This window comes from Ammospiza nelsoni, chromosome 24 (assembly GCF_027579445.1).
Source record: "Ammospiza nelsoni isolate bAmmNel1 chromosome 24, bAmmNel1.pri, whole genome shotgun sequence".
Classification (NCBI taxonomy): domain Eukaryota; kingdom Metazoa; phylum Chordata; class Aves; order Passeriformes; family Passerellidae; genus Ammospiza; species Ammospiza nelsoni.
In genome coordinates this window covers 2,162,623-2,188,347 of record NC_080656.1, presented here as the reverse complement: position 1 = coordinate 2,188,347, position 25,725 = coordinate 2,162,623, and the positions used below count along the sequence as shown (strand labels likewise).

The window sequence follows — 25,725 nt, the reverse complement described above, 5'->3', positions numbered from 1 at the left end:
GGGACAGCCACAGTTTCTCTTGGCAGAGAGACTCACAGGGCCTTGTCACCCTCACAGGGTCCAATATCTAATCTAAACCTACTCTCCATCAGTGCCATTCCCCCTGTTTTGTCACTCCAGGCCCTCTCTCTCCATTTTTCTTGTAAGCTCCCTTCAGGTCACAATTAGGAAGGTCATAATTATGTCACCCCTAAACCTTCTATTTTACAGGCTGAACTATCCCAATTCTCTCAGCTTTTCCTTGCAGGAGAAACCAACCAAGTTTTTAAATCCCACCCCATTCTCTGTCCTCCTCCATGTCTTTCAAACACTGCAGTTGGGACTGAGCACAAGATTGTAACACTGTCTCCCAGAAGTCCTGCTCCAAAAGAGATTTGGGGACAGAAATATTAGCAGTATTCCCTTTCCAAAGGTGACTGCCTGGGATTTGAAAAGCAGTCATGGTGCTCCTCCACAGTGAGGGAAAATAAGAACTGAATGTGCAAAGAATGCAGGAGAGATCTTGCATACCACGGTGTTGGAGGTACTGATAGGCCCTTGCTAAAAGAGGGATGTTATTTGTTCTGTTTGAGCTGTATTAATTCTGGAAAGCTGAACTGAATACTCACGTGTGACTCTGAGCTTCCGTGAAGTGAGTTCTACTCTGAGGTCATGAGTAACTGGGTTGTATGCTGCACACCTGTAGGATCCTTTGTCTTCTAAAGATACATTCAAAATTTGCAGGTTTCCAGATGGAAGAATTAGGTAGTTGTCTGAACAAGAGGGGAAAGTGAAAAGAGGATTAAATTTAGTTTTGCTTCAAAAGATGTCTTTCTTTTTTGCAATTTTTAAAATTAATTTGTCAGCTATAGCTATTTATTCTAAATACAGAATCAAAAAGAAATCCCCATGCAAAGGAGACTCATTTATAAGGGTAGGTTTAGATAAAGTAATTTGCACAGGAAGTTTTGCAAGTTTCCAGAGTTTTTTCCTTTAGATTCAAATTAAAAACTCCAGGCAAACTTTTGTTATACTTATATTGCACAAAACACCTCACCTGTTGATTGTTCCAGCCACTTCCCCCGCACTTGGAAGCGAACCTGTGCTTTGGGGTGACTTTCTGGCACCTTGCACCTGATGAGAGCTGTGCCTCCCTCCTCTGCTTCAACAACAGCTGTCCCCAAAGCATCAAAGTCACCTAAACCTGGAGAGAATTGGAACAGGGTAAGAGCAGCCACGGCGTGGGAGAGGGGAAGGGCAACAAGCTCAGTGTTTGTGTTCACAATACAGTTGGTTTCATGCTGATTATCTTCTCTGCTGCAGCTTTTGGACATTCATATCAACAGCCCTGGTCTATCCTGCAGCCCCTAACACCATAAACCCTCCTTAACCACTTCCTTACTACAAAAGGCTTTTACCTGGGAACAGTGAGGAGAAAAAATAATTTCTATATCCCCCTCAACTGCTCCCAGAAAAGCCAGCAGAGACACTGGAAAGGCTGCAGGACTCCTCACACACTCTGCAGGCACTACAGAAGACAATTCACACTGACAGCAGGAAACCTGTCCATAAAAATATGGAATTGTCTTTCTGGGATGATAATGAGGCAGGCAGAGAGCTCCCAGCACCTTCCTGTGTGCTGCCAAAACCTCCAAGGCAGGAGGGAAGTGTGAAAGCTGCTCTTCTACTCCCTCCATGTTCAAACTTCTTTGAGGCTGTGAAGTTTTCTTATGTTGGCCACCCTTGGAGCTCTCTTGAGAGGGACTGGCCATGGGTCAGTACTTTACCAAAACACTTATAAGAGATTTTCCTCCCAAGGGGATTTTGGACATGCTCCATAGATGAGGTACCCTTCCAGAGAAATCACTCAAACCCTGCTTGACAAAGACCTGATTCAGACAGCCCACAGATCCCAGGCAGACAAACCACACTCAGGCAGGAATACTGTACTCCCATTCTCAGCACTGCACTGTCCTTTCCCTGTGGAAGATACTGCCCTTCCTCTTCCAAATCCCTGGAGGTCACACAATTTACAGATCAAGCATCAAGGCAAAGACTGATCAGAAGAACCAGTGCAACTGAGAGAAGGGAAGCTGTCCCTAAGAGGTGAGAAGACTGTCCCCACCTGAAGAACATCAATACTGGTTTGATCAAATAAAATGAAAATCTGCAGCTCCCACTTATTTCCCAGGCAACAATTCCCACAGATTTCTCCTCAACTCTTACACTTCTACAATGGTGTAGCAGCTCAGCTGCTCCTTCAACATCCTTTGTGAAGGGAAGCATTTGGGAATCTTGTCTTTTCAGGCCAATTCATGGAAATGAATTATTATTTCATTGAATAACATTTGTGTTTGCTGAAGGAGACCCTTGAGATCCTTCAACTCAAAGTGAGGCTGACACCAACACTAAATCCATCAGTTATGGTTTGGTGTAGCTGAGGCTTTAAAAGCCTCCAAGGATGGGTATCCACAAGCTTTCTGAGGAATCTGCTCCAGGGCTGCATCACCTGACAGGTCTCAGATGATGTAATTTAAAAAAAAGGCAAGAAGTGTACAATCCATCATATTGTGCCAGAACATTTTGATCTAAAAGTCAAAGGACAAGCCATACAAGCCAGCTGAGGACTGGCAGGGAGCAAAGAACAGGAATGCAGATGAACTTACTGGCCATGGACACGGTGGCTGGCCGGCTCAGCACGGCGCCCACGCCGCTGCTCGCCACGCACTGGTAGCGCCCGCATGTTTCTGGGCTCAGGGACACGATTGTCAAAGATCCTGCCTGCATATCCACCTCTCTCACCCTGCTCTTCAGAGGCTCCCCATTGAACAGCCAGGAAATGTGAGCCGAGGAGGGCTCGGCAGAGCAGCGGAGCTGGACGGGCTCACCAGACTTCTGGACAGTAGATGAGGGCTCAGAAATAAAACGGGGAGTTAGATCTAAAAGGAAAAATATGCATATATTGAGTTAGAGACCAGAATTTTGCATGGACACAGGTGATCAGGTTAACAATGTGTTGACTGGAAGGAAAGACTCACCATATAAAGGGACTCTAAACTCTGAGTGATACTCAAGCAAGTGTTGCCTTTTCCTTGGCAAGAGGAACTCAGGAGAGATTCCTGCTCACTCTAAAGCGCTGGGAAAACATCAAGATTCAAACGCCACAAAGGGATAACAACAATTAAATGGACGTAGGTGCAGTAAGGGGGAGGTACGTCCCCAAGTGTGCACAAGGCACTGGTGTCACAAAAATTGCGATCCCAGTGGATTTATCCAGAGGAAAACAGCAGCCATCACCTGAAGAGATGGAGCACAGGAACATACAGCTGTAGCTGATCTGTCCCATATGAAGCAGGCCCGGACGTGACTTGTAAAATGCTAGAAATGGCAGGAGCCTGCCAGGTATTTACACAGAACCGTCTCCGAGTCTGCAGAACTAATTAAAAATAGCCGGATAAAAAAAAGCTGGACGAACAGCAAAGGCTCTTGCTAATTCCAAATACATGGACTTCATCAGGACAAGGATGATGAATTGGGCATCCATTATCTTTACTGAGTAAAGATGAACAGAAACAGGAAGAGCTGCTAATAAATAAAAGGTTCAATTCCACAGAACTTGGTTATGAGAATCCATTTATTTGCCAAAAGAAAATTCCAGCTTGTTGGAAGAGATTTTTTCCTATCCTGGCCAATGAAACATTGGGAAGTATTTCCATTTGTTTTCTATTGAATTCTCCACTAAAGATTTTGCATGAAGGAAGCAAGAGAAAAGGCAATTAACACCAGTAATATTTAATTGGTTAGTAATATAAATTAGGAGAAAAAACTAAATTAAAAATAGACACATTGGCAGGGAAAAACAACTTCTATTTCGTAAAGGATCTTAAGGAATTCCAGATAGTACGGGTCAAGATGATATTAAATGACATCCAAGTCAGAGACAGTTTTCTTATAGGTGGGGCCCTGGGTTCATGCTTTTCTTCTCAAGTCAGTCCATCCCAGCTATGGTTATGAGTTTCAGATGAGAGACTGCACATTTTTAACTGAACCATAAACTATCTGCATAAACATAAAATAAAACTGGAAATTAAAGTGTGGCTTCACTTAACAAAAAAAGATGAAATCCATAAAAATGGTATCCAAGCATTTCGCAGGACTCCAGATGTCCATTTTTAGCTTTTAATTAGAAAACTGTTTTTCCTATTAGTTCAGTTTGAATTTCCAGGCATAAGAGGGAAGCACTGACCTTTCAGTTTGCCTTCCACCAATTATTATGAAATCATACTGCTACTTTCATCTTCGCCCCTGCCCTCACTTCTGACACCAACGCTGCACTTCGCGTAAAAGGCAAAATTGGTAGCAGTGACCCTGCAGCTGGAATTTATCTCCTATGACTGCTTGAAAAATAAAATTTATCCCATTTGCTCATAACGATTGGCTATGAAGTGCTAAAAGTAGTAAAAGCTTCTTTTTTGTGTGGTTACGTTAAGACAAGCTGACTACACAGAGCAGATGTGTCAATTAAAACCATGCCTCTTCTTTTTTTTAACACCAGAGCTGTTCCAACTGCAGCCACGCATCAGCTTTCGGATTTCAAAGGGCTGATTCCCCTCTCCCCCTGAAAATCCAAACCCCTCCCAACCCCTGGGAACACAAGATGCACTGCGTGCAGCAGAACCGGCGTCCAGCTGAATCCATGGAGATCCCAAGGAGCAAGCCCACGTATCCCAGAGTTTTCCATGTTCTGGTGCTTGTCCTGAGCCAAGTTTTCACAGCAAAGTCATATTGAGTGTAAGGCTGTGTTTCAGTGCTCTATGCTTCCTTAAAGCAGCTTATTGACAATATCCAGTAACGTTGGCCACTTTGAAATGCACTCCCAAGTGTTGTTTGTTCCAAAGTTGGAGCTCAACCCCAAAAACTCCAAGTCCCCAGCTTGGGGGAGGCCTTACCTGTGCTGGTGACAGTGACAAGGCTGGTGGCAGCGATGAGGAGCAGTGCCTGGAAGCGCCCAGGGGCTGGATGCATAGCGCCAGATTATCCAAATTGAAAGCCCAAAGCTCCAGACTAAGACGAGGCACGGAGACAGCTACAAAACAAACAGGCACATGTCTACTGTGAGCTTCAGGAGTTTGTCTTTTAACTCTCTTACAACAAAGTGTTTGGGGTTTAAAGGAAAAAAAAAAAAAAAGTACAACCAGGAAACAGCTAATCTTTGCAATATAGAAACCATCTGTAAAAGTGAGTTAGAGCTGAACTTCACTGTGGTTCCAAGTACTATTCTTAATGTAAGAGTTTTTCCACAGCTGGGGCATGAGGCATCCGCATTGAACCACTCTGCCTTGATAAATTAGACTCCGTTCCACCCAGAGGAGCTGGAGTCCAAAGTAAACAGCTTATCTATTGGAGATAATATTGTTTGCAAACAATAATCATTTGACCATCTATCATCAGGCTGCACTTGTTTTACAAGTTTCTATGAATCTACTGCTGCGATGCTGTTACCGCTCTCAATTGCTCTAAACCTGCTCACTGAAACCTGTAATCTGCTGGCTGCTTCTGCTGGGCTTTACAGGCAAACCATAGCAATGAAAAAGCACCAATATTAGTCTCATTCTCATTTATGTTCCCACAAAAAATGGTGCTTTCTCCTATATCCTTTTGTGGCATGCATTATATCCACTTTTATCTCCACGGCTCCTTCTAGAGAGGGCAGTCCTTTCCTTGGCCATATCACACTCAGCCACTCAGCCATGTGAGATCTCACTTTCATCATCAAAAATAAAAAATACATCATTAAACCAGCAAAACACAAACTAAGTATGATCCCAGAGGTCATTTCCAACCTAAATCACTCTACAATAAATTGTTAAAACAGCAAGATAAAAACTAAATCATGGAACCAGCAACAGAACTTGCCCGAGGTGAGTCTCAGGAATGGGGTTTCTGACACTCTGAGTCTCAAACACTGGTTTCTCCAAGAAAACAATAAATCCACAGCTGTCATTCATGTAAATGTCCAATCGGCCTTATGTAATGCCATGATGGATAAGATCTGAGCTCATTTAGCACAGTTACTTCATTTATCAGCCCAGCCATACAATTCCACTGCTGATAACACTCAACATAGACTTTAAACATCTCATCTATCAGCTGTGTATATAAACATGTATCCAACACACACACAATAACTGGGAGTTTTACTGTTTTACTCAGCACAGAAACAAGTGCAGCAATACACATGCTTGGTAGGAATAAGTCCCAGTTTATTGAGTGTTCATAGAGCCAATTGCTTTCCAAGCTGGATCCAGATATCAACAGCAAAATTATTCCTGTGGTTTATTTAAAAATAACCATATTTTATCATCACAGCATCACTGTAAAGTATATATGCAAGTGAAGCATCAGGAAAAGCCTCCAATCATAATTAAATAATCACTCTGGATTTTATGGAGTTGTTTGCCCACAAACTGCACTCTGGGTTACACTGACAGCTTGAGAGGGCAGCAAGAAGTGCTGTCGAGTTCTGCTCCCATTTCTGGGCAGTTTTATCTGATCCGCCAAATTTATTTCAGCTGTTGGGAAGACTCAGCGATCCCGTGGCCCAGGCTGGTTCCCAAGGCGAGCTGGGGCTGTTCTGGGAAGCCACAGATGGCAGAAGAGCCCAGCTGTGCCGAAGGGGTTGGTTTATTTGAATTCTCCCTCGGTTCAAGGGCAGGAGCGCCGCTCCACCAGTGCACGCAGAGGACAAAGTAAACACCCAGAGAACTTGTTAACATCAAACACTTTGCTGAAGAGGGCTGGGGGCAATGTTGCTTTTTGCCAAATCTTCCCTCCACTATTTATTTATCAAAAGCAATGAAACGTATATTCTGGGTCAACTTTAACCCCAGCACATGGAGCTACTGGGTTATTTTGCAGCTGTCTTTTTAAACAAGGCCAGCTCATTATCTTTAACTAAACTTTATCTTTGGAGATCTACTTTATCCAGGCTCTGATTTCCCTCTGTTTATCTTTCTCCTTACATGTTCCTCGCTGCCAGTGTCAACAGCTACTCCTCTTTTGACCTACCAGTTTGGCTTTTGCAGGCTTGTGGAGTGGTAAGATCAACTGCAAAGCACTGAGTACACAGAGCGAGCCACAAAGACCAAAGTTCTCTGACTGGGGGAAATAAAGGAAAAATATTGTCTTTAACTGGAGTAGGATTGTTCAGCAACAACACTTGGGCATCTGAATGAAGCTTCTCAACTTCTGTGTCTGAAGGGATGGCAGAAACATCTTGCTCACTGGTAGATCTGGGAACACAGGGGAAGATAAGATCCAGCAACACAACATAACCTAAAAATGCTTCTTTCTTTTTCTTCTGCAGATGGTGACACTACAGAAGCCCCTTGTTAAAAACAGAGAAGAGGGCAAGACCACAGCTCATAGCTTTTGGTCTTTAGAAATGCCAGGGAGAAACTCTGCCTCTAATATTGTATTAAAAAAGCCCTAGGGATGGAAAAACATGACTCTTCCCCTTTGCTATCTTTTCAATAACCCTGACAGGTTATTTTGACAGCTAATTTGGGACATTTTGACAGCAAACACCAGTCACTGGGGTCCTTTTGGGATCTGAAAGAGGAGCATCTTTGTTAGGTGTGACTCCATTTTAGCGTCCTAGACTACAAGATGAGCTCTGCTTAGAACAACTCTTCACTGTTCCTAGATTGGAAGGATGTACCTCCATCACTTGTGGATCAAACAGTCAGAATTATTTTGAAGTAAGAGGTGTCAGTGTTTAGTAAGAGGTGTCACTGTCTGAGCATTTTAAACTAAAAGAGGAGTTATTAATATAAATAATATTCAAGGTTGAATAGAGACAGACATGGTTTCCATGGATCAGGAAAATGTACATTTCACTTTCACTGGCCATTTCTCCAGCCCAGCAGAAAGACACAGCATGGCAAAGGCCACATTTCTCCTACTTCCACCCAGACCTCTTCACCTAAAGTCATCCTCCAGTTATCTTCATGCAGCACTTGACCTCCTGGTCAGCTCTGAAGTATGTTATTGCTCATGGATCAAGGGAAACAAGGAAGATAACAGACCTGTGTCACAGGGAGGTCATCCCGACCATTCCAATGGATGCCTGCCCCAGGAAGCATCCTGCACAAACAGGGGCACCCAGAAACCTGTGCCTGCTACTTCTGCACATAATTAGTAAGATGAAGCATTTCTGCACATGACACACTCTAGCTGTGTGCCTCGTTTGTCAAAGAAGAAAAGTCCTTTTATGAAAGGAACCCCTCAGCACAGAGCTGTGGGCACAGGAGTCCAGCAGCTCCCAGTTTCAGCCCCACAACCTCTGGAATGCTATGCACAGGCAGAAAAATAATCTATCACCTCTAACCGCAAACAGAGGGGAGGGCACAGTTCACCAGTGGTTTCCCAGCACGGGAGCAGGGCTGTCCCCAACACCAGAATGGCACAACAGCCTGGCACACAGCTGGCATGGCCTGGAGACCTCACCAGGATGGCCACGGGTCACCCTGGACCAGAGAGCAGCTTGTGGGCTCACCGAAGCACCCTACTGAGGCACAGGCAGCAGAGCAGCCAGGATTTCTGCAGCCCTGGCAGTGACCCTCCTGTCCCTTCCCAAAGCTTCGTGTTTGTCGCTGCTTCTCCATAAACCAGTGGTCCTCAATGTACAGCTCACAGGCCTGGTCTGGCACTGTAACTTAGCCCTCACCTCCAAATTAACTCACTCCTACCCAAGTTTGCCCTCCACACACTCTAGAAGATGACAAAATGCTGTTTGCCAGGCATTCCCATGGTGCCAAGCTCCTGTGTCCTTCCAAACACTGATCCTGCCCCACTTATTTACTGGACCGTGAACTTCTCTCCACCCTTGCAGCTGAGGGCAGAGTCACTATGAAAAGAGCATTATCTCATCCCCATTTTGGTTCAGCTCCCTGAATCATCTTCCTGCCATCTCAGACCAGCTGGCAGGACACCACCAGGACCTCCCTTCCCAAAAGCCACCACCCCACCTCGATGTGTTGATGCACTCCTGCTCCATCACTGCCCGCTCCAACACTCTCCCAACCTTCACTGAGCTGTTCCATGAGGAGCAGCTAAATGAGGAAGGGTTTCTGCACTACCCAAACCTGTTCCAGGTTCTATAAATGTTGGGTAGAGCAGAAGGAGGAGGAGGAGGAAGGAAACAGCATGCTCGGGAACAGAGGGAGTTATTCAGGTTGCCCACTCTGCCTCCAGGAGCTGACAGCCTTTGCTAAGAAGCCCAAGGAAAAAGTGACTGAGCCTCGGGGACGGCTCTGCTCACCAGCTGCACTGTGACAGCCCTCTGCAGTGTACCAGCTTTGGATACACACATTTCCCATTTTTCCTAAACAGCATCAACTCAAAATTGATTTATCCCACCTCACTTTATAGTGCCATATGTGATTTAACACCCAAAGCTCAGCAAATTGGGATTTTTCCCCCCTAGGTCATTTATTAGAATTAGCAAGAAAAACTTCATTTTAACTTGTTATCAGTACAACAAACCCCACAAGTTTTCAAACCACCTAAATTTAGAGCAAATGAATCCCCTTAAATTAAGTAAAATACTCTGGCTTCAGCATGAGCAAGCTGAGTTAGATCATTAAATCTCACACCAAGACACCTTAAAAAAAAAAAAAAAAAAGAAAAAAAAAAGAAAAAAGGAGGTATTGAAGCCTGTGGCATTCCAAGAGAAAGCAATCAGACATTCCTGCCGCTCGGCTCCTCAGTGATCTCCAGAGCCTTTGATCACTGACTGTCTTCATGCTGTCCTCCTGGGGTCTGGCAAAATGAGTGTAACAGCTGGCACATAGACTTCATTAGCTTTCGGGGCTGGGAGGAGCGGGCTCCAGCCCCGCAGCCACCGGCAGCCACCGGCAGCCTGCCCGCGGCTTCGGAGGGGAACCTGCGCGGGTTATCCCGGGCACTGCGGGGCGGGGACAGCCCGGGGGGGCGCAAAGGTGACAGGGCTGGGACAGCCCCGTGGTGCCACAAAGGTGACGGGGCCGGGACAGCTCGGTGGTGCCGCACAGGTGACAGGGATGGGACAGCCCCGTGGTGCCGCACAGGTGATGGGGCTGGGACAGCCCCGTGGTGCCACAAAGGTGATGGGGATGGGACAGCCCGGTGGGGCTGCAGAGGTGACAAGGTGACAGGGCCGGGACAGCCCGGGGGGGCGCAAAGGTGACAGGGCTGGGATAGCCAGGTGATGCTGCACAGGTGACGGGGCTGGGACAGCCAGGTGATGCTGCACAGGTGACGGGGCTGGGACACTCGGTGGTGCCGTACAGGTGACGGGGCTGGGACATCCTGGCGGTACCGCGCAGGTGACAGCTCAGGTGACAGCGGAGCGCTCCAGAGATGGGACAGCCCGGCGGTACCGCGCAGGTGACAGCGCAGGTGACAGTGGAGCACTCTGGGGATGGGACAGCCCGGTGCTGCTGCACAGGTGACAGCGGAGCGCTCCGGGGCTGGGACAGCCCGGCGGTACCGCGCAGGTGACGGGGCCAGGACAGCCCAGTGGTGCTGTACAGGTGACAGCGGAGCGCTCCGGGGATGGGACAGCCCAGCGGTACCATGCAGGTGGCAGCGGAGTGCTCCAGGGCTGTACCACGCAGGTGACAGCGGAGGCTCCGCACCCACCGCGCCGCTCCCGAAGCCACCGCGGCCCGCGGGATGCGACAGACGCGCCCCTAATGCCAACCCGCGCGGCTCCGAGAGCCAAAAGGCAACGAAGCCTCATTTTTATGAATGCCTAATGACCACTCAATCATTAACATCAACCTTTAAAAAGCAAATGCAGCACCTACAGTGTTCATTACCCTCCCCCTCCCCCCCTTTCAGGGTCTCAATCGAGTCAGTCAAGCGTGCAAACCGATCCTGTCGCCAGCAAAAGCATTTCCTTTCACTGTGGTCAGCCAAAAGCAGGGGAAAAAAATGGAAGTGACTTGGAGTTATGGCACCAAAAAGGCCAGACAAGCAAGGAAATAATCAACTCCACATGAGCCACTTCGAGCCCATCACAATGAAAAGGGCCTACGACTAACCCCAGGAAAGGTCAGCGGGACTATGGGGGTCAGAAGCTGAAAAAGGCAATAGCGAGCAGCTGCCAGCTGCAATAAGAATCAATGTGTTCCTAATTACACTCCGAAGAGAAGGCTCGAGCGCCGGGAAACGCCGGGCTGTAATCACAGCTTGGGCAGAAAACATTCAAGTGCTCCCGTTTTACCCCTCTCCACCTCGAGCACTGGAGCTGCAGTTTGTGTGCTACTAAATCACAGGAAGCCGAGTGCCTGAGATAAGGAGCCAGGCAGCTACAGAAGGGTCGGGGATTTTGTAAAAAAATACCGTAATTAAGCATTTGTGTTGGAATTATGGCATCACCAAAGAGAGGATTTTGTGAGTGTAAGCAATAAAATTACATTCTTCAAAAGGATTTTCCATGTGCTTTTAGGAAACACACAGAACTCTGCCGAACAGTCCCATACGCCTGGGATTTTCTTAATGCAAAAAAAAAAAAAAACATGTGAAAGGGAAAACCCCAGAAAAATCAGTTTGCTGACAGTAACCCTATAAACCAAGCATGAGAGACACAAACGGGTCGAACACAATGAAACGGACGCCCAGGGATTCACAGAAACACTGAGGGGAGAGGCACTAAAAAATTACAAGAAAAAGCATCCTTTGATGTTCTGTTCATATTTATTTATTGCATTTTAAACAAATGAAAGTGCACCCTCCAGATCCTTATCAGAAGGATAAGGATCTCCTGAATAAAGGAGAGAAATTACAGTTGCTCAAACTTTGCAATCCTCAGCTTGGATTTCAGTAATGCCTCCACATTTCTGCCCATACCCAGGGCTAAGCCAGATCCAAGTGCTTCCTATGCCAATTCCCACTAAGGATTCAATTGATATTTTTACCTCTTTTTAGGTAACATTTATTTTTATAAGCAGCCTTGCATGAGCTTTTTTCTTGCTTCACACCATTTAACCCCCCATGAATCGGTGATGAATCCAAAGAACAACTCTGAGGCTAAAGTCCCTTATCAATTGTGCAGGAATTTCTAATGACACATCACTGTTCACAGAATGGCTTGAATTGGAAGGGACCTTAAAGACCTGAAAGTTGATATTTTTCTCAAAATACAGAGCAAGTGTTTGCTCGGGTGGCAGATGGCAGGAAAAACAAACAGTGCTGAGCAAACGAGACAGTGACTGAGCCCCAGAGAGGACAGGGGATCTCACATCCTGCTGGTCTTTCTCAATAATCAGGCAGATGTGTTTCCTACCAAGCTATCAAACACCCTAAATATTGTCATTAATTTACTCAAACTGCTCTAGGTAAGGTCCAGTGGCACAGGACAAAAGTGAAACAAGAAGAGGTTAAGCAAAACTGAGGAAAAAATAGCAGTAATAGCCCAAACCATGGCCAAGGGGCTGTGTGCCTCAAAGATGCAGAAGGAGACATTTTTTATTGGATTTTTCTATTTTGATTCCAGGCCTGGAAAGTCTCATGGTTGGTATCAGCTGTTGGACTTGGATCAAAGTTTAGCCTTCCATTAATCTTTTGAGTTATACGTGAGGCTGATAGAGATTTTTTTTTTTTTTTAGAAGACAGTTAAGATTACTCTGATCCTTAATTTGCACTCCAATATTTCAAAAACACCTTGACTTTAGAACCTTGGTCCTGGCGTACATATGGTCTTGATAGAAGAACGCATGCTTTGGCATGGACTGGAGGAATGGATCTGGGAGCTGAGGGAAGGAAATTTAACAGTTTGTGTACTGTGCCTCAGCACACAGAGCTGAAAACACTCCCGAGTCACGACTCTGCTCCCGAGACACATCTGTGCTCCCAGGGGGGAGAGCTGGGGCTCCCATCCTGCCATTCCTACACCGGTCACAGCGAGACAGGCATCAGGAGAAAAATAAATAAATCATCCCAGAAGCCACACTTTCCACTCCACAAACAGGCATAACAATTAGTTTAATTTTATTATTAACTTCAGCAAAGGAGCTGAGACAGTCCCCCTGCTGCCACACTAATGAAGTGGGAATGGCTCCTGCCTCCTCTGGCCTCGGGGAAGCCAGAGAACAGAGCATTAGCCTGATACATAGTTCTGCTGGGCTGCAATTATGCTTAAATGCCTAAATCAGGGCTTTCAGCCCCCAAGGGAGCTAAGGGTATCATTAGCTTAACAGTTCTATCACACTAGGCCAAATACATACAAAATTCTCACCCTTCGCTCTTCGAGCCCCCCCCCCCCCCCCCCATCTTTATCTCTCCTGCTTCGGCACTACTTTGCCTCATATTTCCATTTTCTTCCCCACATTTAGCTCAACACCTGTGCCATTCCACTGAAGGGACACCTGTGCCAGCTCTGCTGCCTTCAGTCATGTCCCTGCAAGGGTCCTTGGGCCAAGACCCCTGCCCTCCTTCCTCAGGCTGGCCTCAGCCTCGGAGAGAGGCGCCTGCTTTCCTTCTCCAGCTCTGGTTTTTAGCAAGAATGAGATTTCGCAACCCGTTTTTCAGCCAATTTAAAGATGGGCCGCTGCCGAGGAGGGCAGCAACACCTTCCTTCAGGACCTGGCTTGCACTCCCCTATCTGCAGCAGGGATCCTGCGGCCAGCAAGTGAGTCAGATCTGCTGGCAGATCCAGCTGAAAACTCAGCCAGAGGAAAAATGAGGTTCAGTTTTCACCTGGATGAGGGAGCAGTTTCAGCTCCCCATGCAGTCCTGGAGCACCAGCCCAAAGGAGGGGCTGGGAATGGACATCCAAGAACAGGAACTTAGTACTTGAACAGCGTGAGGCCTCAGCTCAACTCATGAAGCAACACCCTGGTATGTTGAATAAACCCTGGGCTGCAAGAATGTGTGCAAAAATGAAGAAAAATATACAAAACCAAACTGCAAGCGAGCCATGCCCCTTTTCTCAAAGGAGCTAGGGAACTCACCATCCTAATTATCCAAGCTACAGGTGCACACACCTCAGCAAGCTGGAGTAACTGCCTCAGGGGGTGGATTTTTCCCCTCCAAAAAGCTTGCATTGTGCATGTCAAGGACCGTCACCCATGATTATTATTTGTCTATGGTTTCTAAAACCAGAATCCAGCATGAATAAAAAATAAAAAGGACTAGAAGAACCAGAGTCCTGCACTGGTCATCAGAAAAAGCTGCCATACTCTCAGACAAAGGTGCTTGTGTCCACACAAGCTGCCCAAAGGTCCCCTTCCAGTGACATTCTCTCACCTGGGTGGTTTAGCCCTGAGAGAACATTGATGGAAAGAATTAGAACCATGGCTGAGCTCTGTTAGAGGACAGCAAGCTCATTCCCCAGGCAATTCCAGATGAACACTGACACCTCGTCCTTTGGTAGCCTCCAGCAAGCAAGAGCTCTAAAAAACGCAGACAAATGGGTTCTTTTAGCTGTGCTAGCCCCAGTCCAAGTCGCTGTGTTGTAACTTGCAGGGATCCATGCTATCCGTGAGCCCTTAAAGGGAAGCACAGCCATTAAATCCACACCTGCAGCCAGAATTTATAGCAACCTCATCTACTGCTGTCTTACATCATAGGCAATTAGGAGCCTGTGAACTCATGGCTGCAGGATATGGGAGGTGCACTGGAAGCAGAGAGCCAAGCCTGTGTTACAGCACAGTCGTTAGGCACCTCAGAATTCACCGTGCTGGAACTGTGCTCAGGCTGCAGCAACAGACCCATCTGGGCTCTGCTTTCTACACAAAAGTGCTGCCCTGCACTCCAAGTCACTGCTTCCCCCCTTGTTACAGCTGTCCACACGCTGTCACAGGCAATGCCAACACTCCCTGCTGCTGGACCCAGGCTCCAGGCAGAACAATGCTTATTAAAAAGCAAACCAGCTAACCAGGGACAGCTGAGGGAGAGAGCAGGAAAGACCCCGGCCTTTCCTCCCCCGATTAAAACAAGCCTTCACACAATCCATCCTCCAGCCTTACAGTAATTCAGTTTTACTGCTCTCCTCCCCTCCCTTCCCCCATGCTCAAAAGACCAAACCTGGTTTCAAAATTGAAGTCCGAGCTCTCTGGCAAACGCACACTCCTGCACTTCTTCACCTCGAGGGAAGGAATCCTGACACAACTGACAATATTGCTTAGCAAAAGGAGCCCCTTTGCCTCAGGCCCAGATAAAAGCAGCAGCTCAGCAGAAAAAGAAATTAAAAACTGTGTTGGTCAGGCCAGGTTTGCTACAACAAACCAACCTGGCTTCCAGGCAAGGAGAGGGATAGTGGAACATGGGGGAAAGAGAGGGAGGCTTTGGGCTGGCTTTGCTCAGTGGTGTTGCACAACCCAGCACCGGTGTAGCTTCCCGCCTCCTTCCTCATGCCAGCAGAGCGAAGGAGAGCCTTGATCCAGCAGTCATCATGAAGCTCTGGCCTGAGGGTTTGGCTCCTGCAGCCCTCCTGCTCCACTCACTGCAGCCAAGCCCAGCCCAGCCAGCAGCAGGGACCCCTGCCCAGGGCTGGGGGCACTCAGGGCAGCACCCTCACAGTGGCAGGTCGTGAGTCAGAGCCCAAACCTCCTCCTGCCATGGGGCCATGGCAGCTGCTCCCAGCAGAACCAGCTCAAACACGAGTGACTGATAGGAAAGGAGTTGAGTTTCATCACAGGGACCAGGGAGAAATTTCCGCCAGGTTCACCTGACTGTGCCCTGTTCTCACTCGCTCAGACACATCCCGCTCTGCCGAACAGGATTTCTGTTTGGACGTCCAACAGCAGGCTGGCAATTCCTGGAGACACCTTCCCAAAGGAAGATGGATGCCCCAGCCACAGCTTCACCACGTAGGAAGAAATTTCCAGACTCTTCATAGCAAATCAACTCCCCCACGAGACTCGAATGCCGAGCTCAGCAACATGGGGGCCCTGCAAAGATAACCGGCTGCCGGGATTGATTCCATCCCACGTTAGCATCCATCAGATAGCAAGAAAAACAAGATTAAGCAGCACCACGGCATTAGTCTTCATTTAAACTTGGCAAAGAAAGCAAATGTTTCTTTCTTGTTGGCTTCTCTCTGTGTGTTTTTTAAAGCAGTCCCAGGCTCAGCCAGGGAAAGGTGCCTGGACTGTTTAATGTTGGGGGATTAGAAGGGACAACACTTGTACACTCGCCAGAGCCCAGATAAGCAGAGAGTGCTTGGGTTAAGCAGGCGAGCATCTGCCTCCTGCAATATATACATTGTCCCAGTGAAAATAAACAGCTTCACACCTTTGGCTCAGAGAAGGACTTGAGCTTCTTCTGCATCCTCAAACCTGCAACCTCTCCGCTCGAGGCTGAAGGGTCACAAGGGTGAAGGTTACTCACAGTTCCCTTATTCCAAGTCTAAGGCTGGAAACTTTCTGTCTCCTTTTTCACTAGGTAGAGTCTTTGCTGCTGCACATTAGATCTGGTGTGCTTTCTCATGTTCACTGTGCCCAGAGCTGTTTCAGACAAACTCTGAACACATACACTTTCTACACGTGCTGGTTACGTACAAGCCACTGCAAACGCACTAATTAGGAAAAATGCTAACTTGGAAACTGGACCCTTTTTTAAGTGCTCAGCCACAAAGTCCTTAATCTAGAAAACCACACCTCAATTTAATGCTGCCACCCCAGTCACTGGAAATCACAGGGCTGAAGACTCCAGCCATTCCACTGCAGTACCCACTACCTACAGTCTGCTCCAAACCCCTCTCTGGTCCATCTTCATGCACAATTTGGAAGTGCAATCTGCACCCCAAAACCATGCCTCAGTCTGAATAGCTGAATTTAAAATTATATCATTAAGTTTGAAATTTCAACATACTTAGAGAGTTTTGATAATAACATTTTTGATTACATCCGTTGCCAGCTTCCTTCTACACCCTGACAGAGATTTAAAGTATACATTCCTATTTCATTCTGCAACAGAGATTAGTGGCAGGAACAGAAAACATCTTCTGTTCCAAAAAACCCTCGGGGTTTTCCTCCTTCTCTTGCATTTTATTAGAGGAGTCTCAAATCTCCATCAAGCTGCAATATATTGTCACTGCAAAGCATTTAAGGCAGCAAGCATCCAAGTGCTGCACTAAAACACACCTTCAGAAAAAGCTCCTGAGAAAAAGAGATTTCCAAAGCCATCCCAAAGGAGAAAGTGCTCCCCAGCAGTAACAGCCCTCAGCAAGCTTTATGAAAATTTGAGCCTACGCTTCAGCGTATGGCACGCAGAGCCCTAATTCAAGAACTTTTGTGAACTCTCATTGCGGGGAAGGGGGGGAACAAAGGAAAACCACATGCTATTGTTTATTTTGACTCCGCAATACATTTAATCTACATGCAGTTGGAACATTACACAGCAAAACTCCTCAGCTCCCAGAAATTATGTACAGCCAACAGCAGCAGAGCCCGTTCTCCAGAGGGAGAATGCCATTTTAAATGGGTTATCTTCACCCCACAGAGCACAGAAACTCTCCAAAACGCAGCTGAAAGCTGCCACCAATGCTTCCAATCCCACACCCCAAGAGAATGGGATCAAGGCAAGGCTGCTGGCACTCATGACACGAGGAAAGCTTGTGGGGAAAAGCAAGGAAAGCTTTGGGGAAAAGTTCCCAAAGCTGGAGACTTTCACCAACTTGACCTTGAGCTATCAAAGCTTTTCTCAGTAAGACTGTGACTGCCTGGGGGGGTCCCTGAGCAGGAGGAGCCCCAGGCATCTCACACCTTCTTGGAGCCTATCAACAGGAGCAGGCCATGCTCCTGATGCATTCCAAGATGTTAAAGCAACAAGACCCAGCATATGAGCTGCCAGAGAATTATTCCAGCGTATCCACAGGGATGATAACAGATCTCACTACATGAATTCCACTGCTGTAGCTGCACAACTCCCTTCCAGCCTTGTCTCCTATACTGGGGGTATGCTAACAAGGACTATCCATGTGTTACTTAAGCCCTTGGTGTCCGGCTCTAGGACATCTCCAGAAGCTGTGGTTCTGCTGATGAGTTACAGCTCTGCCCTGGCACAACTGAAGAGCCTTCTTTCTAAATATCTTATTTCTTATTTCTGTTCAAAGCCAGCCACTGCCATCCCCTTGTGCTCAGTGAGTTCACTCCCCCAGTGCCAATATTCCAGCTCCTCTACACAGCTTCTCCTGGATGCAGAGCCCGCTGCCTCATGTTGGGGACAGTCACTGTCAGAGAGGGACCAGAGCTGTGCAAGCTCACCCTGGGGTACAGTCACTGCAGCAGGGACCAGAGCTGTGCAAGGCATCTCACACCTTCTCGGAGCCTATCAACAGGAGCAGTCCATGCTCCTGTGATGCATTCCAAGATGGTAAAGCAACAAGACCCAGCATATGAGCTGCCAAAGTCACTGCCAGGAGGGACCAGAGCTGTGCAAGCTCACCCAGGGGTACAGTCACTGCCAGGAGGGACCAGAGCTGTGCAAGCTCACCTCAGGGGTACAGTCACTGCCAGCAGGGACAGAGCTGTGCAAGCACACCCTGGGGTACAGTCACTGCCAGCAGGGACAGAGCTGTGCAAGCACACCCTGGGGTACAGTCACTGCAGCAGGGACCAGAGCTGTGCAAGCTCACCCTGGGGTACAGTCACTGCAGCAGGGACCAGAGCTGTGCAAGCTCACCCTGGGGTACAGTCACTGCCAGCAGGGTACAGTCACTGCCAGGAGGGACCAGAGCTGTGCAAGCTCACCCAGGGGTACAGTCACTGCCAGCAGGGACAGAGCTGTGCAAGCACACCCTGGGGTACAGTCACTGCCAGCAGGGACAGAGCTGTGCAAGCTCACCTCAGGGGTACAGTCACTGCCAGCAGGGACCAGAGCTGTGCAAGCTCAGCCAGGGGTACAGTCACTGCCAGAGAGGGACAGAGCTGTGCAAGCTCACCCCAGGGGTACAGTCACTGCCAGGAGGGACCAGAGCTGTGCAAGCTCACCCAGCGGTACAGTCACTGCAGCAGGGACAGAGCTGTGCAAGCACACCCTGGGGTACAGTCACTGCCAGGAGGGACCAGAGCTGTGCAAGCTCAGCCCAGGCAGGTGCCAGCACCAACACTCCCACCCACAGCCAGGACGTGCAGACAGGTGATGTCATGGCCAGAGCAGACAGGTGACATCACAGCCCAGCAGCCCACGGGCTCCTTCTCTCCATCCTGGTTTATCTTCCCTGCACCTGGGAGCACAGGCCTTTGGCACAGCCCCATCCTGGCAGGGCTGGGGCAGACACAGGTTGCTGGGAGGTTTCAACAGGCTGAATGAAACGGTGAAGAAAGATGCTTTTCAGAGGGGGAGGGGAGGCACACACGTACTGAACAAATCATCTGTTTGGAGCGCTGGCTCCTACTTGTTCTCAGTAATATTATTCACTCAAGGGTGGATTAATCCATCACTGCAAAGGAATCTCCTGATCTCAGAGATAAAGGCAACAAGTCATGCACTGACTGTCTGTGGATCCTCCTGGAAATGGCCAGCCTTGCTCATGGCCTTATTTGGGCCGATCTATCAGCTCTCCACTAACAACAAGCAAGGAAAAAAAAAAAGAAAAAAGAAATTAAAAACTGAAAACATACCACCTGTCTGCAGTAACTTCAAGTGGATTGGTCTGGAAGCAAGCTGGGCATTTCTATTCCAAACAATCACTGTTTGTTTCAGAAGGGGCCACATGAACTGTCCCCTTTCCATTGTTTTTGTTCCCCAGGAGAAGAACAGTCACCTGGGTCCTCACCATCCAAACTGGCATGGAAAAAAGATTAATTTATTGCAAGTTTCTTTAGAGTGAGGCCTTTTACTCAGAAAGAAACCATAAATGGTTACTTTAACTCACTGGAGACTGGGAAACAAAACCCCCTGGTGCCATCCCATCCCCCTGCAGGAACATCTCCAGCTAGAAGGTGTCTACAGAGAATATAACAGCAACTCCAGGAGGCTGGACATGGCCAGCATGTCTGTACTTTGGTGCTTCAGCAGATGCCACAGAGCTATTACAGAGACATTCAGGATCTGGCTGTTCTTCGTCTAAGATTAAGGGGGGCCAAGAAGCTGCCCAGAGCTCCCCTCTGGCTGGAGCTGGCAGCCCTCGACGCCCAGGGCTCACCAGCACACAGAAGGAGAGCTGGCAGGGAATGCTTGACAGGCAACACAACCCTCATACACCTTTGCAGAGACAAAACACCTGTGAACCCCTCCAAAAATGTGAATTTGTGGTGCTCAGCCTCTTTGCCAAGACTGTTTCAATGACAAGCTGCTCACAACTCAAGCCTTTTAGTCCTTGTCTTGGTATTTTATAGGTTTACTGCAAAGAAAACCACAGGCTGCAAGGCAGAGCCTCCATAGACTGCAAGGAAGGAAGCATTAAACTGCTCTTTGAATTAAACAAATAAGACTCAACCACTTGGTTCATTATCAGATCCAATGGTTGGAGTCTGTGGGGAAACTAAACAGCAGAACCCAGGGTATAAATCACAGAGGTGATCAGAGAGACAGGTGAGGCCGAGGGTGTGGCTTCACCTCTCAGCTCAGCCATGCCAAAGGATGGTCTCAGTTTCCTTCTCCTTCCCTGCCCCAGCTCCCTCCTGCTGCCAAGCTGATGGCAACATCCCAGCCAAGCTGGCCTTGCTCACTCTGAGCTTTAGGGAATTATTTTATCCTTTTTCCATGCTCCTTCTGTGAGCTGGACTGGTTCAAATGGGCATTTCCAGGCCAGATCCCCTCCCTCTCTGAAGGCACCCACCCTTGGCTAAGCAGCAGAGCGAGCACACAGGACCAGGAGACAGCAAAGCCAATTTGGAAGCCAGTGCTGCCAAAAGGGGCCATCCCCCCTCCAGCCCCTCAGGGCAATCCCAGTCATCCAAGTGGAAGATTTAACAACTCTAACTGCAGGGCAAGATCCAGGAAAGTTTGGGGCCTGGGTACTTTTTGTTTTTTCTGAAGGGTTAGCTGGAGTCACTCCCCTGGGGCTGCTCCAGCACTGGATTCCCGCAGCAGGGAAGAGGCAGGAATGTACCTGCCACCTCCTGCAGCAGCCAGCCCTCAGAGGGAGCTGAAACGTGAAACTGCGCCCAAGCAGCTGGGGAGGGGGAAAAAAGAAAAAAAATAGACTCCCACCTGGCTAGAAGAGCTCCAAGACATCTCATAGGTATGGAAAATGGGAAAACAACCCACCTTACATGATTGTTTTCCCTCCTGTTGAAAGACAGCAGATATTTCTCACATAGAAAGAATGAGTTTGGGCTTAATGGAAATGGCAGGTGGTGTGGATGTACAAGGCTCAATCCCTTACTGGGCTGAACAAGCAGCTCCCCGAAAGTGGTGGCTGTCAATGAGAATCATCAGCCCCAGCAGAGAGGGAGAAGCGAGCTAGGGAACACAAGTGGAAAACTCTGACACACTGGAAGCTGTACTGAGCCATCTACCAAGGAAATTACTGGAAGAACACTCAACTGAAAAAAGTGAACATGTACACACACAGGAAACTACCTAGTCTAGAAATTCTTGGGCCAGCATAGTTGGAGACCTCGCACTAGCCAAAGTGACACAGCAAAGAGGTTTTTGCTGACTTTGTCAAAGGCAAACACCATCCCAGAGCAAATAATGCAGGACAAGGGGACACACAACAGCAGGGTTTGCTCAGGGAGGCCTCCAGGAGAGCAGAAAGGGAATAGGAAAACACCTGGAGAACCAACCAAGTACCAGCCTAAACAACAAAATAGGTCCAAATTAACAAAATATGTCAAAATAGCAAAATAGTGGACAGAGAACACATTTTGGTGCCCAAGTACCAGCTTGAGAGTCAGGATTGCAAGGCAAGCTGCAAATTCCCATTTAAGGAGGAAATTTCCAGGAAATTGACCCGTTCCACTTGAAACAAGGTTTCTAGCTCAGTCTCACCCCAGCTGTAGACGGAAATTGGTTCTGAAGCTCCCCAGCCCACCGAAAAGCCAAGAACCAGAGAACTGACAGCAGACCACTGCAGGGAGGAGGCAGGGGCAGAACTCGGCTCAAGGGAGCCACTCACTACTCAGCAGCTCATAAGCAAGGCAGGAGACAAAAACCTGACTCTGTGTACAAAGGGCAAGTTTACAGTATCAATTCATTTATACAAATGAGAGGTTGCCTAACAAAAGACATTCAATTTCCAAGTCACCAATTAAAGCGATTCCATAAAAAAAACATTACCTGAGATAATCAATCTCAGCAGGTTTGTGGGTCAAAACCTGCTCAATCCAAGAGTTTCTGGTACTAAACCCAAAGTTTGAAATCTCACCAACAGGTTCACCACAGTCCCATGTCATTTTGGATAGGACTGTGTGCCAAGCCACAGCACTGCAATGAAACCCACCCAGAGTCACATCTGTGGGCATGGGAACGAGGAAAATGCAGAGCAGGAGGTTCCACCACAGGCTCAAAGACTGGCAGAAACAGAGGAGGTAAAGGAGCTCTTGGAGCAGGTGTGAAGAGTGGGTTTGGTGGGTGATATGGGAAATCCAGGTGAAGCTCAATGCCTTTTTACACATAGAACTAGAAACAGCTCACAGGGAACCTTCTCAATACAGCTCATTCCATGTGCACATACAAACACCCAGAGAGCAGCCCCTGGCCCACAGCTCCTCACACCCAGCCCTGCAAACAACCTGAAATCACAGCACACCCAGTCACACCAACACCGTACACCAGAAAGTGCTGTGACTGTACCATGGCATCAGAAAACAGCTTTATTCACAAAACTAACTAATCATCATGTTTCCCCATTAGTTTTTGGCACTAATTTTGTTGGTCTGCAGCTCATGGCAGTGCCTCATCTTGAGCACCCACCAATTAATGCCCTGCTCATGGTACACCTGAGGGCTGTCAGGCAGAGCAGTTCTGCTGTGGGACAGGCAGAGAGGGATTTATGAGATGCTGGAGCCTGACGTGGCTGTGCACTCACAATCCACTGCTTTGCTTCCCCATTTCCACATCTGCAGAAGCAGTCTTTAAACAAGCCAGGGTATTTTTAAGCTCTGACAGTTAAAATCCTCAAGTGACATCACCTGAAGTCAGAGCACAGCTGCCTTATTCCTCTGGCACACCAGCAAGCCAAAGTAAGCAGGAGCCTCATTTATGGGCTTACAGCACACCTTGAGATAATGAAAGCACTGGTGGGACTTGCCCTGCAGTCAGGCCTCTCCTTGCAAGTCTTTTTTCCATCCCCTCCTCAGTTTTGGGGTAAAAACCAAGAATTTTAGCACCAGAGCAGCCCAGCGATCCAGCAGAGGGGGCACACAGGGGGGCCAGCCCAAACCCCACTGCCACTATGCCAGGGTTTGGTGGCAAAGAACAGAGAGTTAGGGGGCAAAAAGGATGAAAACTAGAGAAAAAGGATGAGACATCACTAAGACTGCACGAAGGAGGGCAAAAACCAGCCCTTCAAGGTACTTCCCGCGGTGTACCCGAGCTTGCCCGCCCACACTTCACCTTGCTCACACGGGCACGGCTGTTTACGAGCTCTTGGAGCAGCTTAAGGGTGTAAATCACATTAATCCAGGCGACAAAGCCACATCCCGCTCATCCTCGGGTGAGTTACTAATCCCTCCACACCGCAGCAGTTCCCATCTCACTTCCTACCCCTTGAGGAGGAAAAAAAATACCTTTTAACATGATAGGTAACTCGGTGAATCCCACCTTCTATCTGAGTCCAGCTTTCAACAGCTCTGAGCAACAGTCATGGGTCTCCCCACAAGCCTGAGGATTTTCTGGGATGGAGACCAAGCCAGTCAGAGGTTTCCCTCTTCTTATGGAAAGGGGAATACAGGTCAAAAATATTTATTTCTTTTAAATCACCCCATTACCAAGTCCTCCCCACAAGATAAGCTTGCAGCTGCTCCGAAAAAGCAGGGGTTGGTTTCAACGTGTTTGACTCATGCTCTCGACACCTACTTTAATTTGGTGGAACAAAAGCATGCTGGCTGTAATTAAGGCAAATAATATCAAGTTCAACAGAAAGGCATTAAGAAATTGTGCCGGGAAAGGTTCGCTGCGAATTTTTGGAATACAGAAGGAGCTGCCCGTCGCCCGCAGCAACTGCTACCACAAAAGCACTTTTTCTCCTTAAAGCAGCTCCGGGCAGGCTGTACATCCCATAAATCGCGACTGTCAAAACACCCGGCTCGGGGGAGATGAGGAAAAAAGCGAACGGGCTCCCCACAGCTCGGCTGGGAGCGCCAGCACCCCAGGATTACCCGCTTTGTTCAAGGAAAACGCCGGGCCACGAAGGATAAAACCCCAGAGAAGCAAAGCGTCCACGCTGCCCGTCACCCCGGTGACCGGGGCTGTGTTTGGGTTGGTAAATTGTATTTCTGGTGCATGTGTGAAAGATACAGCTCGCTGAGTAAACAGCCCTTCAGAGCTGACAGCTTTACAGCCACAGGCTCGGCGCGACCGCTCCTTCCCAGAGGCAGCAAGGCAGTGGGGGAAAGCAGTAAAATAATAATTAAAAAGAAAAAGCTACATAAAGCCATCACATTTACCCTTTCACCAAGCCTTTACACAGTTACGAGGCGGGAGCAAAATAAACATTGCCTGTTTTCTGCCCGACAGTGTGTCACGGCTGAAACACACATCCCTCTTGGTTTAAAAAACATCAGCATTGGAAGCATGGGACAGACGGCTGGAAAGTTCTTCCATGAGAAGTCAGGAACTATATAATTTATATTTGTTTTTGGCAAAGAGACAGATAAAGCAAGGGAAAGTAACTTAAAATTCAAGAATCGCGTGGCTTTAAGAAGGTAGGCAGCTTAATGCAATAAAAATAATAATAACAGAGATAAGATGTCAGGATGCTTTACAGCCAGAGACCTCAGGCATCACACACCACCTCGTGCCTAAGGGACTGACTTTGCACCGCTCTAATTGCAGAGAAAAGTGACCTTACAGGTTAAAAACATTGAGATTAACCATTTTAAAGCGGTTAAGAGGCTGGACGCGACCCCAAACCCATCCCCTACGGCACCTCCTTCAAGCGGAGCAGCGTTTAAATGACAAATAGAGAGGAGTGGAGGCGCGTTCCGTGCGAAATGAGACCATAAATCAGAGCCGGGGAGCGCGGAGGGCTCGTCCCGCTCCCCGGAGCGCCGTGCAGCGGCTCAGCCCCGCGCACCGAGGGCGCACAGCGGAGCGGGACGGCGCGGGCGAGCCCTGCGGGGTGACAGCCGCCGCCACCTGCGGCCGCCCCGGGCCCGCTCGCCCCTCACGGAGGAGCCGCGCTCGCCCCTCCCGGCGCGCGCCCGCCCGCGCCCCCCTCAGCGCACGCCGGCGGCGGGAAGCGCGCGCGTTACCTCTCCGCCGCGCCCCCTCCCTGGTCCCGGTCCTGGTGCCGGTGCCGCTCGGCGGCGGCTCGCCAGGACATTCCAGGCTGGGGCGGGCGTCCCGGCGGGCGGGAGCCTCCATCCAGCGCCGCCCGGCCGCTCGGCGCCGCTTATCTCCCCCCGCGCTCCGCTCCCCGCCCCGCTCCCACCGGCGCCCCGTGTCGGGGGAGGTGCCGCCGCCCCGCCCCGCCCCGCGGAGCGAACCAACGCCGGCCGGGGCGGGGGAGCACGGGTGCCCCGCGGGCGGACCCACCGCCCGAAGAGGGGAGGGAGCGGGCGGCGGTGAGCGCGGCCCGAACGCGCGGCGAGCGGGGCGGTGCGGGCCCTTTAAGGGGCACGGGACGGGGGTGGAGGGGATGCA

At 48.8% G+C, this 25,725-nt stretch overlaps 1 protein-coding gene across 1 annotated transcript in view; it reads right to left on the bottom strand.

The window, feature by feature from the left end:
• The window catches only part of CDON (cell adhesion associated, oncogene regulated), a 59,514-nt gene extending 34,013 nt beyond the window's left edge, over positions 1 to 25,501 (bottom strand). Inside the window, exons 1-5 of the mRNA XM_059488437.1 lie at positions 25,335 to 25,501; positions 4,929 to 5,065; positions 2,646 to 2,918; positions 1,037 to 1,183; positions 609 to 752 (exon numbers count right to left, since the gene is read on the bottom strand). Of these exons, the coding sequence (XP_059344420.1) occupies positions 609 to 752; positions 1,037 to 1,183; positions 2,646 to 2,918; positions 4,929 to 5,004 (640 nt within the window). The 5' untranslated portion in view covers positions 5,005 to 5,065; positions 25,335 to 25,501. The remainder of the gene's footprint in view (positions 1 to 608; positions 753 to 1,036; positions 1,184 to 2,645; positions 2,919 to 4,928; positions 5,066 to 25,334) is intronic.
• Between the last annotated feature and the right edge of the window lie 224 nt (positions 25,502 to 25,725).